Source organism: Barbatula barbatula, assembly GCF_947034865.1.
Source record: "Barbatula barbatula genome assembly, chromosome: 10".
Lineage (NCBI taxonomy): Eukaryota > Metazoa > Chordata > Actinopteri > Cypriniformes > Nemacheilidae > Barbatula > Barbatula barbatula.
The window spans coordinates 13181541-13196650 of NC_136773.1; the positions used below are offsets into that span (position 1 = coordinate 13181541).

A 15110-nucleotide genomic window follows, 5' to 3' on the forward strand; every position below is an offset into this window, starting at 1 on the left:
CTTATTTGGAAATGGCCCCGAAAAGACAGCAGGAGTCAGGATCAGAGAAAAAAAGAAGAAGAAACTGCGAGATGATGCCCGTGCATCACTTGCAGGTAAGTCCATGTTTAATCAAATTTAATTCGGGAAATGTGCATAATGTGCTGCTACTGATCGTAATGCGCGTCGAACTTGTGTAACGTAGGCCAGCTAGTGAAGACCTATCCAGTGTGTAAACCTCACTACCAATCAACAGAGACGCTTTAGCCTCCTCGTTAGAGCGTTCGTCTCCCATTCAGACCAACGTCCGTTCGAAGCCTGTGTTGAGCGGGGCGAGTAACTTTAATTTCGGTGCAGCTTGCAATCTGAATTGAGATTTTACTATTCTGTTTACTGAAGAAAAGTTTGCACCTTTAAGGTGGGGGGTGGTGCATCATAATGGAATTATGCTTAAATTTTGCACCTTTAAGGGGGGGGCATCATAATGGAATTATGCTTAAATTTTGCACCTTTAAGGGGGGGGGGCATCATAATGGATTTATGCTTAGGGCACCAAAATGGCTAGCAGCGGCCCTGTGTATATCATAATGATATCATTAACTGTATATCATAGTGATATCATAATGGTAGATGATAAAGTATTAACCACACCCTCTTACACATTTCCCATGCAAATTCATTGCCAGAGAGAACTCCAGTGGCTATTTAAAACTGTTATGTTCTTCTTGGAGTGCATTGCATTTGGAGTGTTTGCTGGCCTTGCAGGGGAAATGCATCTGTTCTTGTCAGTGACAATACTATACATTACACCTGCTCTGTGTGGGGTTAATCCTCTCACCTGCATCCTACAAGGTGATCCCCATCCTCCTGCTCTCTTCAAGGATGGAGATTTTATTATTGGAGGGGTTTTCTCCATTCACGACTATCTGAAGGCTGAGAAACATATCTACACCAGACGGCCACAGCCGCTTGAGTGCACTGGAAGGTTAGCATATGCATGTATGATGGAATCACACGCTTAATATGAATTAAATCATGATGTATGATGTTAATGTAATGAGTTAAACTGTTTGGACAAAATAACTGTTTGAAATGTAATAGTAAGATTATGAGAAATCAGATATGCAACTGTTTTGTGTTTTTGAAAATGTGTTATCATGTTTACCCTAACAGTGTGGGATTCAGAGAGATGCGCTTTGTTCGTGCCTTTGAGTTTGCCATCGAAGAGATCAACAACAGCTTTGAGCTCTTACCGGGCATCACTTTAGGATACCAAATCTATGATTCTTGTGCATCTGTGCCAATGGCAATAAAAGTAGCGTTTCAGCTCACAAATGGATTTGATCTTGTGTATAATGACACTGGTTCATGCGCACAATCTGCTGCTGTTACTGCTGTAGTTGCGGAATCTGGTTCCACTCCGTCTATAAGTATATCAAGACTTCTCAGTCCATTTGGAATTCCACAGGTGATTGTTCATTGTTAAAAAATTTGACAAAACATTTATTTTTGAAGCTGACTATTTTTCTTCTCCTTATGGTGCACAGGTGAGTCATTACGCAACTTGCGCGTGTCTCAGTGATAAGCGTCAGTATCCTACTTTCTTCAGGACCATCCCCAGCGACCACCATCAAGCAGCCGCTTTGGCACGAATGGTCAAGCACTTCGGATGGATGTGGATCGGGGCCGTGCGCAGTGATTCAGACTACGGGAACAATGGCATGGCATCATTCCTGAAAGCTGCAGAGGAGGAGGGAATCTGTGTGGAGTATTCAGAGGCCTACTACAGGACCCAGCCGCGCACTAAACTCAAAAGGGTCGCAGATGTAATTCGCATGTCAACGGCTCGTGTAATCGTTGCTTTTCTGGCCTCAGGTGACATGAGAATCTTATTAGAAGAACTAAGCCAGGATCCCCCTCCTCCGTTACAGTGGATTGGCAGTGAGGCGTGGGTGACAGATCCAGAAATGTTGCGCTTTAATTTGTGTATTGGTGCTGTGGGCTTTGGGATCCAGCGCTCTGTTATTCCGGGTTTTCGTAATTATTTGCTTGACCTCTCTATGGTGCAGGTGCTGAAATTTCCCCTATTAACAGAGTTATGGGAAAACCTATTTGGTTGTAGTTTAAAACAGCAAACAGGTTCTTTCTCTGATTTGCCAGCATGTGATGGTACTCAGGACCTGCGCACAACACAGAACCCGTATACAGATACATCCCAGTTGAGAATCACTAACATGGTGTACAAAGCCACATATGCTATAGCTCATGCCATCCATAGCACTGTATGTAAGGACAATCAATGTGATAAATACATCAAAGTTCAGCCCCTGCAGGTAAGTCTTAAATGACAGCCCACAAAAGCTTTCTGTAAAAAAAAGTATACACCCTATATTAATTATTCAGTTAATATTTAAATCATACATAGCAATATAGTATCTTAAAATGCATCAAAATGTCCTTCATGCAGGTTTTTGAACAGCTCAGGCGAGTGAATTTCACTAAAAATAATTATCCTGTTTCGTTTGATACCAACGGAGACCCAGTAGCCACCTATGAACTTGTGAACTGGCAGCTTCAGAAAGATGGTTCAATTGACTTTATCACAGTGGGTCACTATGATGCTGCTCAGCCCAAAGGCCAAGAATTCAGTTTGAGCAGAGCTATCGTTTGGACTGATGGAAGAGAAAAGGTTTGCAAATGTTTTCTTCATTTTCTATCTGCTTGTGGTTATCTGTGAGTGCTCTGTGTCACCTGTCACCTCCAGGTGCCTGTGTCTGTGTGCAGTGAGAGTTGTCCTCCAGGTACTAGGAAGGCTGTACAGAAAGGAAGACCTGTCTGCTGTTATGACTGTATTCCATGTGCAGATGGAGAAATCAGTAATGAAACAAGTATTGTGATTTTGGAGATACTCTGATAAGCAAAACATTCATAAATCTAAAATATAATATCATAGTTTTAGCGTCTTGCTAAGCTGTTTGAAGTTAGTCATTCTTAAGCAAATTTTAGCAGGGCTGCTTGATTTTCTCTATTCTGTTTTGTTACCATTTGTTAACTGTGATTCATCCTACAGATTCTGTGGATTGTCTCTCATGCTCATCTGAGTACTGGCCCAATAAAGAGAAGAATAAATGTCTTCCTAAACCAGTGGAGTTTCTGTCATGGGATGAAATTCTTGGAATCATCCTCGTTATTGTCTCTATTGCTGGCTCTTTAGTGGCTTTGAGCATGGCTTTAGTGTTTTACAGAAACAGAGCTTCTCCCATAGTAAAAGCCAACAACTCAGAGCTGAGCTTCCTCCTTCTCTTCTCATTGACTCTGTGTTTTCTCTGTTCACTTACTTTCATTGGTCGCCCCACTGAGTGGTCCTGTATGTTACGTCACACAGCGTTTGGGATCACTTTTGTCCTCTGTATCTCTTGTGTTCTGGGAAAAACAATAGTTGTGTTAATGGCCTTCAAGGCTACACTTCCAGGAAGTAATGTCATGAAATGGTTTGGGCCTCCACAACAGAGACTCAGTGTTCTTGGTTTTACACTTGTCCAAGTTCTTATCTGTGTGCTTTGGTTAACAATATCCCCACCTTTCCCTTTCAACAATATGCAACACTACAAAGAAAAAATTATTCTGGAGTGCAGTTTAGGATCAGCTGTAGGTTTCTGGGCTGTGTTGGGTTATATTGGTCTACTGGCTCTCTTGTGCTTCATTCTGGCTTTTCTGGCTCGGAAGCTTCCTGATAATTTCAATGAAGCTAAATTCATCACATTCAGTATGCTCATATTCTGTGCTGTGTGGATCACATTTATACCAGCTTATGTCAGTTCTCCCGGAAAATTTACTGTAGCTGTGGAGATATTTGCCATTTTAGCTTCAAGCTTTGGTCTTATAATCTGTATTTTTGCTCCTAAGTGTTTCATTATTATGTTTAGGCCAGAACAGAATACCAAAAAACATTTAATGGGTAAAGTACCATCAAAAGCCCCTTGAAACACACAAAGCAAACATAAATGACATTTATGCTGATTTTCAGCTCTCACACTAATGATAAACCTGTATATATACTGAAAATGATAAAATGTACAAATATGTCATGATCAAATTAAAATAAAATGTGCTGACGTTTTCCATGGATTTTCTTTAACACACAAGTTTTCAGCATATTTAAAAAAATATACTTTTTTTCCTGATATATAATTTATATGATTATATATATTTTTTTATAATTCTTGAAATATTAAATGAATTTGTGTATTGATAAATCTGGTATTAAATTATTATCAAGCAGAAAATAAGTTCAGTAATTAGGAATTAAATAAAAAAGTGATTTACCTTATTTGATCACACCCAATGCATATTGTGATTGACATTAGAATTGAGTAAACAACTTTCATTAAAATATAATTTCTGAATTTCATATTTTATAATTGTAATATATTAGCTATCTTTACAGTATGCGTGGAGAAAGGTTTATTTTCTTCTTTTGGTGAGAACGGAAATATAAAATAAATGTGCTTTCACTCTGGCACATTTTTCATGGGAATGGCAAGAGTATGTTGACCTTGGAGGCAGGTCTAGATTTAGTGGTTAATGAAACTAAATGACACACTTGAGACACATACTGTCACCATGATTGACAGATATGAAAAATTAACCACACCCTCCTTAGTTTCCCAGTGGTATTGTTACAACACAGCAGTGTGGTTATAGTGCATATTTAAACAATGTCTAATGTACACCTCACATTTGGAGTGCTTGCTGGCCTAGCAGGAGAAATGCAAGTAAATCTCATATTAACAGTGACAATACTGTACATCACCAGGCTTTGTCCTGCTCTGTGTGGGGTTTATTCAATCAGCTGCACCCTGCAAGGTGATCCCTGGCTGCCTGCTCTCTTCAAAGACGGAGATTTTATTATTGGAGGGGCTTTCACCATTCATTACTATCTGAAAACAGAAAATCCCACCTACACTAGACGGCCACAGCCACTGGAGTGTAGTGGCAGGTTAGAGTTAGAAATCCTGATTGTCATTTTTGTTTGTAAGCTTATGTTAAATATTGAATCAGATATAGCTAGTTTTCACTTAATAATTTCTTTAAAATGGCATGAATAACCAGTTTTTATAATTCAGTGTGTATTTGTGTGATGTTTATCTTAACAGCATGGACACCAGAGAGCTGCGTTTTGGTCGAGCCATACAGTTTGCCGTTGAAGAGATAAACAACAGCTCTAATTTATTACCGGGCATCACTTTAGGATACCAAATCTACGATTCTTGTGGATCTGTGCCGATGTCAATAAAAATAGCATTGCAGCTCGCCAATGGATTTGACCTCGTTTATAATGACATAGAGTCCTGCGCAAAATCTGCTGCCGTTACAGCACTAGTAGGAGAAACAGGCTCCACTCCGTCTATAAGCATGTCTAGAATTTTCAGTCGGTTTGGATATCCACAGGTGCTTTTTTCCCATACTGCCATTCTTTAAATAAATATTTTTTATAAGAACTGCACAACATTAAAATATTTTTTTGAATTTTTAACACTCTAAGATTTGTGTAAAAAAATACTTTGAAACCTATGTGATTTGAGTCTGTTCATTTAACTCGATATTTATTATGTAAATGTATAAACAAATGTTAAATATAGATTATAGAAATATTGTTGGGTTTCTGACACATTTTTCTTTTTTTATGATGCATTACAGGTGAGTCATTTTGCAACCTGCGCGTGTCTCAGTGATAAGCGTCAGTATCCTACTTTCTTCAGGACCATCCCCAGCGACCACCATCAAGCAGCCGCTTTGGCACGTATGGTCAAGCACTTCGGATGGATGTGGATCGGGGCCGTGCGCAGTGATTCAGACTACGGGAACAATGGCATGGCATCATTCCTGAAAGCTGCAGAGGAGGAGGGAATCTGTGTGGAGTATTCAGAGGCCTACTACAGGACCCAGCCACGCACTAAACTCAAAAGAGTCGCAGATGTAATTCGCAGGTCAACGGCTCGTGTAATCGTTGCTTTTATGGCCTCAGGTGACATTAATTTCCTTTTAGAAGAACTGAGCCGAGAGCCCCCACCTCCACTTCAGTGGATTGGCAGTGAGACTTGGGTTACAGACCCAGGAATGTTGCGCTTTAATTTGTGTATTGGTGCTGTGGGCTTTGGGATCCAGCGCTCTGTTATTCCGGGTTTTCGAGACTTTTTACTTGATCTCTCACCAGAGGAGGTGCTGAAATCTCCCCTGCTGACAGAATTCTGGGAAAGCTCATTTAGTTGTACTTTAAAACAACAAACAGGTTCTTCCTCTGGTTTGCCAGCATGTGATGGTACTCAGGACCTGCGTGAATTACGAATCCCGTACACAGATACATCCCAGTTACGAATTACTAACTTGGTGTACAAAGCCACATATGCTATAGCTCATGCCATCCATGCCATTGTCTGTAACGGCACGCGGTGTGACAAAAACCTCAAAATTGAGCCCAAGCAGGTAAGCGTATTCACACCATAAAATACATACGAGAAAGATACACAAAGTAAAAAAATACTGCATGTATTTGTTTCTGTGAACTGTAAAATGTCCGGGCAGGGATATCAGCACAGATAATTTAGTAAAATATGAGTCAGTAACGTTAACCAGCAACCCTATCTCATGTCCACAATTGCAGGTTTCTGAACAGCTCAAGAAAGTGAATTTCACTAAAAATAATAATCCTGTTTCATTTGATATCAACGGAGACCCAGTAGCCACCTATGAACTTGTGAACTGGCAGCTTCAGAAAGATGGTTCAATTGACTTTATCACAGTGGGTCACTATGATGCTGCTCAGCCCAAAGGCCAAGAATTCAGTTTGAGCGGAGCTATCGTTTGGAATGATGGAGTTGAAAAGGTATAGATTTTTTTTCCTTCTATTTCTGCTTGTGGTTATCTGTGAGTTCTCTGTGTCACCTGTCACCTCCAGGTGCCTGTGTCTGTGTGCAGTGAGAGTTGTCCTCCAGGTACTAGGAAGGCTGTACAGAAAGGAAGACCTGTCTGCTGTTATGACTGTATTCCATGTGCAGATGGAGAAATCAGTAATGAGACAGGTAATGTGATTGGAAGTTCTTATGATGTTATTCTGAATAAATGACTCATGATTAATATGCATTGCATCCTAGTTTCTACATTCAATGTTGCATGTGTAATTATCCCAACAAGAATACATGGCAATCTAATTTTTAAGTTTCTTACTTTCTAACTTTTAAAACCTAGTCTGATTCTGTGTCTTTCTTTAACTGTTATTAAATAATTAAAATCATTAAGTCATTAAATCTTCATCTTACAGATTCTTTAGGTTGTCACACCTGTCACCCTGAGTTCTGGCCCAATAAAGAGAAGAATAAATGTCTTCCTAAACCAGTGGAGTTTCTGTCGTGGGATGAGATCCTTGGGATAATCCTTTCTGCTTTCTCTATTGCTGGCTCTTTAGTGGCTTTGAGCATGGCTTTAGTGTTTTACAGAAACAGAGCTTCTCCCATAGTAAAAGCCAACAACTCAGAGCTGAGCTTCCTCCTTCTCTTCTCATTGACTCTGTGTTTTCTCTGTTCACTTACTTTCATTGGTCGTCCCACTGAGTGGTCCTGTATGTTACGTCACACAGCGTTTGGGATCACTTTTGTACTCTGTATCTCTTGTGTTCTGGGAAAAACATTAGTTGTGTTAATGGCCTTCAAAGCCACACTTCCAGGAAGTAATGTCATGAAATGGTTTGGGCCGGTACAACAACGAATGAGTGTTCTTGGTTTTACACTTATACAGGTTCTTATCTGTGTGCTTTGGTTAACAATATCCCCACCTTTCCCTAACAATAATATGCAACACTACAAAGAAATAATCATTCTGGAGTGCAGTTTAGGATCAGCTTTTGGTTTCTGGGCTGTGCTGGGTTATATTGGTCTTTTGGCTTTCTTGTGCTTTGTTTTAGCTTTTCTGGCTCGGAAGCTTCCTGATAATTTCAATGAAGCTAAATTCATCACATTCAGTATGCTCATATTCTGTGCTGTTTGGATCACATTTATACCAGCTTATGTCAGTTCTCCTGGAAAATTTACTGTAGCTGTGGAGATATTTGCCATTTTAGCTTCAAGCTTTGGTCTTATAATCTGTATTTTTGCTCCAAAGTGTTTCATTATTGTGTTTAGGCCAGAACAGAATACCAAAAAACATTTAATGGGGAAAGTACAGTCATAAGCCCCCTGAAACACTCAAGCACTCGTGATAATATCAGACATACTTTGGTTTATTGTTTCAGTCCTCACACTTATTAAATGTACTGTAAATCATACAATCATAAACATGTATAGAGTGAAAATATATTACAATAAAATTCAAAATAAGAATGTGTTGAAACATTTTTCATTGATATTTCCACACATAACATGTAACCCTAACAGATTAATAAATCTGTCGATCTATAGTGTTTCATTTTATATACAATACATGTCGAGAAATGGTTATTATAATATTTTGGTGAGAGGTAAAGGAAAATAAACATGTTTTGATACTGTTCTCATGGGGTTGGCAGGATTGAAATGACCTTAAAGAAGGCAGGTCTATGATTTGGTGTTAGGAAACTACAGTATATGGCACACTTGAGACACATGTTGTCATTAGGATTGACAGATATGAAATATTAACCACACCCCCCCTGTTTCCCAGTTGTGTCAACCGTTGTGGTAATGGTGGATATTTAAACAAGGCCTAATTTTCCCATCACATTTGAATTGTTGGCTGGCCAGCAGGAGAAATGAATCTGTTCTTGACAGTGACAATACTGTACATTACCAGGCTTTGTCCTGCTCTGTGTGGGGTTTATTCAATCAGCTGCACCCTGCGAGGTGATCCCTGGCTGCCTGCTCTCTTCAAAGACGGAGATTTTATTATTGGAGGGGCTTTCACCATTCATCACTATCTGAAAACAGAGAATCCCACCTACACTAGACGGCCACAGCCACTAGAGTGCACTGGGAGGTTAGAGTTTAAAAACAGGGTTAATACAGTACAATCTGTATCAGGGTTTTATGACATTGACTGCTGAAATTATGTTTATAATTGTGAGTTTTTTGTGTAAATAAGGGTATCAGACATGTATATTTTTTACTTATATATTTTAAATAATTGTTATATGCAGTTAAATTACAATGTTTGTATATGTATTTAAACAGCATGGATACAAGGGAACTGCGTATTGCTCGTGCCTTGCAGTTTGCAATCGAAGAGATCAACAACAGCTCTGATGTCCTACCGGGCATCGCTTTAGGATACCAAATTTATGATTCTTGTGCATCTGTGCCAATGGCAATAAAAGTAGCGTTTCAGCTCACAAATGGATTTGATCGTGTGTATAATGACACTGGTTCATGCGCAAAATCTGCTGCGTCTGCTGCAGTAATAGGAGAATCTGGTTCCACTCCGTCTATAAGCATGTCAAGAATTTTTGGTCGCTTTGGATATCCACAGGTGCTTTTTTCTTTAGTGCCTACTTATAGAATAAAGAAAACTGTGCACTTTGCCTATTTGCTTTGCTTTTTAAAAAAGCGTCTTTAAAAATATTGTATGATATATTCATATTTAAAATTCTATAGAAATAGGTTGTGGACAACGATTTTTTGTCCTCTTTACCATGCATTACAGGTGAGTCATTCCTCAACCTGCGCGTGTCTCAGTGATAAGCGTCAGTATCCTACTTTCTTCAGGACCATCCCCAGCGACCACCATCAAGCAGCCGCTTTGGCACGTATGGTCAAGCACTTCGGATGGATGTGGATCGGGGCCGTGCGCAGTGATTCAGACTACGGGAACAATGGCATGGCATCATTCCTGAAAGCTGCAGAGGAGGAGGGAATCTGTGTGGAGTATTCAGAGGCCTACTACAGGACCCAGCCGCTCACTAAACTCAAAAGGGTCGCAGATGTAATTCGCAGGTCAACGGCTCGTGTAATCGTTGCTTTCATGGCCTCAGGTGACATGAAAATCCTTTTAGAAGAGCTGAGACAGCAGCCTCCTCCTCCGTTACAGTGGATTGGCAGTGAGACTTGGGTTACAGACCCAGGAATGTTGCGCTTTAATTTGTGTATTGGTGCTGTGGGCTTTGGGATCCAGCGCTCTGTTATTCCGGGTTTTCGAGACTTTTTACTTGATCTCTCACCAGAGGAGGTGCTGAAATCTCCCCTGCTGACAGAATTCTGGGAAAGCTCATTTAGTTGTACTTTAAAACAACAAACAGGTTCTTCCTCTGGTTTGCCAGCATGTGATGGTACTCAGGACCTGCGGGAATTACGAATCCCGTACACAGATACATCCCAGTTACGAATTACTAACTTGGTGTACAAAGCCACATATGCTATAGCTCATGCCATCCATGCCATTGTCTGTAATGGCATGCAGTGTGACAAAAATATTACAATTGAGCCCAAGCAGGTAAGAGTTATCACCACAGAAAAATTTACATTTAATGCCACATAGGGTTATGTACTAAATATATTTGCATATATTGTAATGTTACTTTGAACTGAAAAATGCTGTACATAAAGAATGGTCAACCACCGATATCAGTAAGCCTATAGAAAATTTATCAATAGCACAAACCAACAAGTCACTACATACTGTATCTCATGTCCATCATGCAGGTTTTTGAACAGCTCAAGAAAGTGAATTTCACTAAAAATAATAATCATGTTTCATTTGATATCAACGGAGACCCAGTAGCCACCTATGAACTTGTGAACTGGCAGCTTCAGAAAGATGGTTCAATTGACTTTATCACAGTGGGTCACTATGATGCTGCTCAGCCCAAAGGCCAAGAATTCAGTTTGAGCGGAGCTATCGTTTGGAATGATGGAGGTGAAAAGGTATAGAATTTTTTTTTTATTTCTGCTTGTGGTTATCTGTGAGTTCTCTGTGTCACCTGTCACCTCCAGGTGCCTGTGTCTGTGTGCAGTGAGAGTTGTCCTCCAGGCACTAGGAAGGCTGTACAGAAGGGAAGACCTGTCTGCTGTTATGACTGTATTCCATGTGCAGATGGAGAAATCAGTAATGAGACAGGTAATGTGATTGGACATTACTTTACAAAAACCCAGTCTGATTACTTATTTCTCTTTTACTCCAATTCATAAACAGTAAGAAATCTTCATTTTACAGATTCTTTAGGTTGTCACACCTGTCACCCTGAGTTCTGGCCCAATAAAGAGAAGAATAAATGTCTTCCTAAACCAGTGGAGTTTCTGTCGTGGGATGAGATCCTTGGGATAATCCTTTCTGCTTTCTCTATTGCTGGCTCTTTAGTGGCTTTGAGCATGGCTTTAGTGTTTTACAGAAACAGAGCTTCTCCCATAGTAAAAGCCAACAACTCAGAGCTGAGCTTCCTCCTTCTCTTCTCATTGACTCTGTGTTTTCTCTGTTCACTTACTTTCATTGGTCGCCCCACTGAGTGGTCCTGTATGTTACGTCACACAGCATTTGGGATCACTTTTGTCCTCTGTATCTCTTGTGTTCTGGGGAAAACATTAGTTGTGTTAATGGCCTTCAAGGCTACACTTCCAGGAAGTAATGTCATGAAATGGTTTGGGCCGGTACAACAACGAATGAGTGTTCTTGGTTTTACTCTTGTACAAGTTCTTATCTGTGTGCTTTGGTTAACAATATCCCCACCTTTCCCTTTCAACAATATGCAACACTACAAAGAAAAAGTAATTCTTGAGTGCAGTCTGGGTTCCACTGTTGGTTTCTGGGCTGTGTTGGGTTATATTGGTCTACTGGCTCTCTTGTGCTTTGTTTTAGCTTTTCTGGCTCGGAAGCTTCCTGATAATTTCAATGAAGCTAAATTCATCACATTCAGTATGCTCATATTCTGTGCTGTGTGGATCACATTTGTTCCAGCTTATGTCAGTTCTCCAGGGAAGTTTACTGTAGCTGTGGAGATATTTGCCATTTTAGCTTCAAGCTTTGGTCTTATAATCTGTATTTTTGCTCCAAAGTGTTTCATTATTGTGTTTAGGCCAGAACAGAATACCAAAAAACATTTAATGGGTAAAGTACAGTCAAAATCTCCTTGAAAAACAAAAAGCATTCTAATGTCAGATAAACTGTGTTGTAAATATTTTGTCTCAATTTTACATGGATTATATGTACTATAAATCATAAATCATCATAAACATGTAGTGAGTAAAAATACATTTGAATTAAATTCAAAATAAGAATATTAAATTCATTGTTTTCACACATGTAACCAAAATGAAATATCCTCATTTAGATTGTGAGCACTTTATTATTTTAACTGCTGAATTTTCAGCAAATTTCTCTGGTTTATACAGAGATAAATAATCTTATATAATTCAAATTATTGTGTTGTCCAAGGGATTTAAGTAAATTAAAAAAAATGTGGGTATTTAATAATGATTTAATAAACTAAAAGACCATAAGTTAAATCCTATAAGGTTAGTTATCCTATAACTAACAATGTATAATTTGTAGTATTATAAGTGTCATGTAAAAATGAACACATATCAGAACCGATGGCCATTGTAATGGTCATCAGAAGCAAGTAGGTTAAATCAATCAGAACTGCCTTTGCTTCATACAGCATATCTATCTATCTATCTATATTCATATATGGATTGATTGATAGTTACATATAGTATTCAATTTTTTACTGAGAAAGGTTTTGATCATATTTTAATGAAATATTAATTAACTAAATGTGCTTTCATTGTGATACATTTTTCATGGGGTTGGCAGGAGTTTAATGATCTTAAAGAAGGCTATGTTTTGGTGTAAACAGTATAAGACACACTTGGGACACATACTGTACACATACACATACTGACAGATATGAAATATAAACCACAATCTCTTATATTTCCCCACTGTAGAGTCAGTTGTGGTTGATATTTAAACAGGGTGTAATTCTTACTTCACATTTCGAGTGCTTGCTGGCCTAGCAGGAGAAATGCAAGTTAATCTCATATTAACTGTCACAATATTGTACATTACCAGGCTTTGTCCTGCTCTTTGTGGGGTTTATTCAGTCACCTGCACCCTGCAAGGTGATCCCTGACTGCCTGCTCTCTTCAAAGACAGAGATTCTATTATTGGAGGGGCTTTCACCATTCATTACTATCTGAAGGCAGCAAAATGCACCTACACTAGATGGCCACAGCCAGTGCACCGGGACGTTAGAGTTTAAAAAACAAGCTTCAATACAGTACAATATGTATCAGGGTTGAAAGTAATTGAAGAACTGCTCGTGCCTTGGATTTTGCCATTTAACAGAGCAACAAAGGACCACTCACAGCACCCCCATCCCCTCCTTTAAAAATTTTACACTTGTGTAAATGTAATAATATTCATAAATTATGATATAATTAAAAGTCTGTTTCCATTTGAAATAGTTTTAAAATAACATTTAGATTTTTGTTTTACTGCAACAATTTTACAGTAACACAGCCATTACTTTTCCACTCTTTTGGAGGAGTATATATTTAAAATGTGGAAAATGCACCAATAAATATCTTAACATCAGTCAGCTACAGGAAAGTGTTTATTCTCTTTATAGCCTACATTCAGGGACTGGACCAATGGGCTATAACGTCCCGGTTACGACTGTAACCTCCGTTCCCTGATGGAGGGAACGAGACGTTATGTAGAGAGACTGACTGGGGTTTGGTCACCTGCTGACTCCAAAGGAGTAGTTGTTTGGGCGAGTTGCGACAACTCGGACCGGACTAGCACATGATTGTCCTGTACGAGGGGCTGGAACCTCCTCAGTACCAGAAGGACTGTCAGTAACTCTAGGTAGTTGATATGCCACCGCAGTCGGGGACCCTTCCACTGACACGATTCTGCGTGCCCGTTGCACACCGCACCCCACCCTTGCAGGGAGGCGTCTGTCGTCACCACGACACGCCTCGAAACCACTCTGAGGGGAACTCCCGCTCTGAAAAAAAGGTAAAATCTGACCAGGGTCTGAGAGTGCAAAGGCACTGAGGCACTACCGTAATCCGCCTGGTGCCGGCGTGTCACGCCGTTCAAGGGAACCCGACTCTGTAGCCAGTGGTGAAGCGGCCGCATGTGCATCAACCTGAGAGGGATTACCCCTGTCGAGGATGCCATGTGCCCCAGGAGCCTCTGAAAGTTGCTCAGCGGAGTCAAGGGACTGTTGACCTGAAGGCCCAGACGGTCTAGGTGCCGAAGCACAAGGTCCCTGTGCGTACACAACATATCTTGCGGGTGTGCTAAAATAAGCCAGTCGTCGAGAGTTTAGTACTCACGCGCCTTGTTCCCTGACGTGAGATAAGGCAGCCTCCACGAGTTTGAAAACCCCCAAGAATGCCCCGAAACTTGGGCGGGCGCCCAAGAACCGCGACAGCGGTACCAGAGGGATGATCTGCTTCACCACACCTGGGGAGGCTGGTTCAGTGGCTGACAGTACGGTCACCCCGCACAGGGGGACCTCCAGGGAGGTTGACGGCTCTGTTAACCTACCTGCTTTTGGCTGCCAAACGCAACGTCCGGTGGAGATTGCGCCCGATTGGGCCCGGACTTGATGGTAACGCAGCAGGCAGCATCCCTCACCGATCCAGCGATGGCAAGGCCAGTGTCGGACCAATGTAGTTTCTGCCGGGTTAGTCCCATCAGGGCAGCTTCGAGGACCTCTTGGCGGCTTGCTGACAGGGAACAAATGCCTTCCCCACGAGGGTCTGCATCTCAGGTGGGCCATCCTCAGGTGGGCCGCTGCGGGGGGGCGGGGCTGTTGGGAAGCAGACTGCGCTCGGGACCATGACAACCTGGGGCGGCCAAATCGCGACACTGCAGACTATTTGATAGCCTGGACATCGACTGACCCAAGGCACGAGTGCGAGGCCAATGGCAGTGTATAACTCGCTCATGCGAGTTGGGTCAGATCTCCCATAATCCAGGTCCTTCAGGGTTTTGACCCTAACGCCATAGCGTGGAGAGCAGAAGTGTCCTGTACTTCGGCATTGGAAGCCCCCCACCCATATCGGAAGAGCCTACAAGGCTTGGACGGAAGCCTAGGGAAGTCACAGCTACAGAGCCCGCTATCCTGGATTGCGCCCCGAAGGGTGCACTCCAGGACT

At 41.0% G+C, this 15110-nt stretch overlaps 3 protein-coding genes across 3 annotated transcripts; all 3 read left to right on the forward strand.

Annotated features, from left to right (window-relative positions):
- Positions 1–749: 749 nt before the first annotated feature.
- LOC306899607 (extracellular calcium-sensing receptor-like) lies at positions 750–3963 on the forward strand (the record flags this gene model as incomplete). The annotated part of the gene is made up of 6 exons (XM_079465972.1): positions 750–964; positions 1153–1447; positions 1527–2312; positions 2447–2668; positions 2744–2867; positions 3050–3963. The coding sequence occupies 6 exons, from the start codon at positions 750–752 to the stop codon at positions 3961–3963; spliced, it is 2556 nt and encodes an 851-aa protein (XP_079322098.1).
- Positions 3964–5136: 1173 nt separating this feature from the next.
- On the forward strand, positions 5137–8205 carry LOC306899767 (extracellular calcium-sensing receptor-like; the record flags this gene model as incomplete). The annotated part of the gene is made up of 5 exons (XM_079466238.1): positions 5137–5430; positions 5680–6465; positions 6644–6865; positions 6938–7061; positions 7301–8205. The coding sequence occupies 5 exons, from the start codon at positions 5137–5139 to the stop codon at positions 8203–8205; spliced, it is 2331 nt and encodes a 776-aa protein (XP_079322364.1).
- A 556-nt stretch (positions 8206–8761) lies between these two features.
- On the forward strand, positions 8762–12068 carry LOC306899608 (extracellular calcium-sensing receptor-like; the record flags this gene model as incomplete). Its single annotated transcript, XM_079465973.1, has 6 exons — positions 8762–8985; positions 9180–9474; positions 9649–10434; positions 10644–10865; positions 10935–11058; positions 11155–12068. 6 exons carry the CDS (start codon positions 8762–8764, stop codon positions 12066–12068), a joined length of 2565 nt encoding a protein of 854 aa, XP_079322099.1.
- Between the last annotated feature and the right edge of the window lie 3042 nt (positions 12069–15110).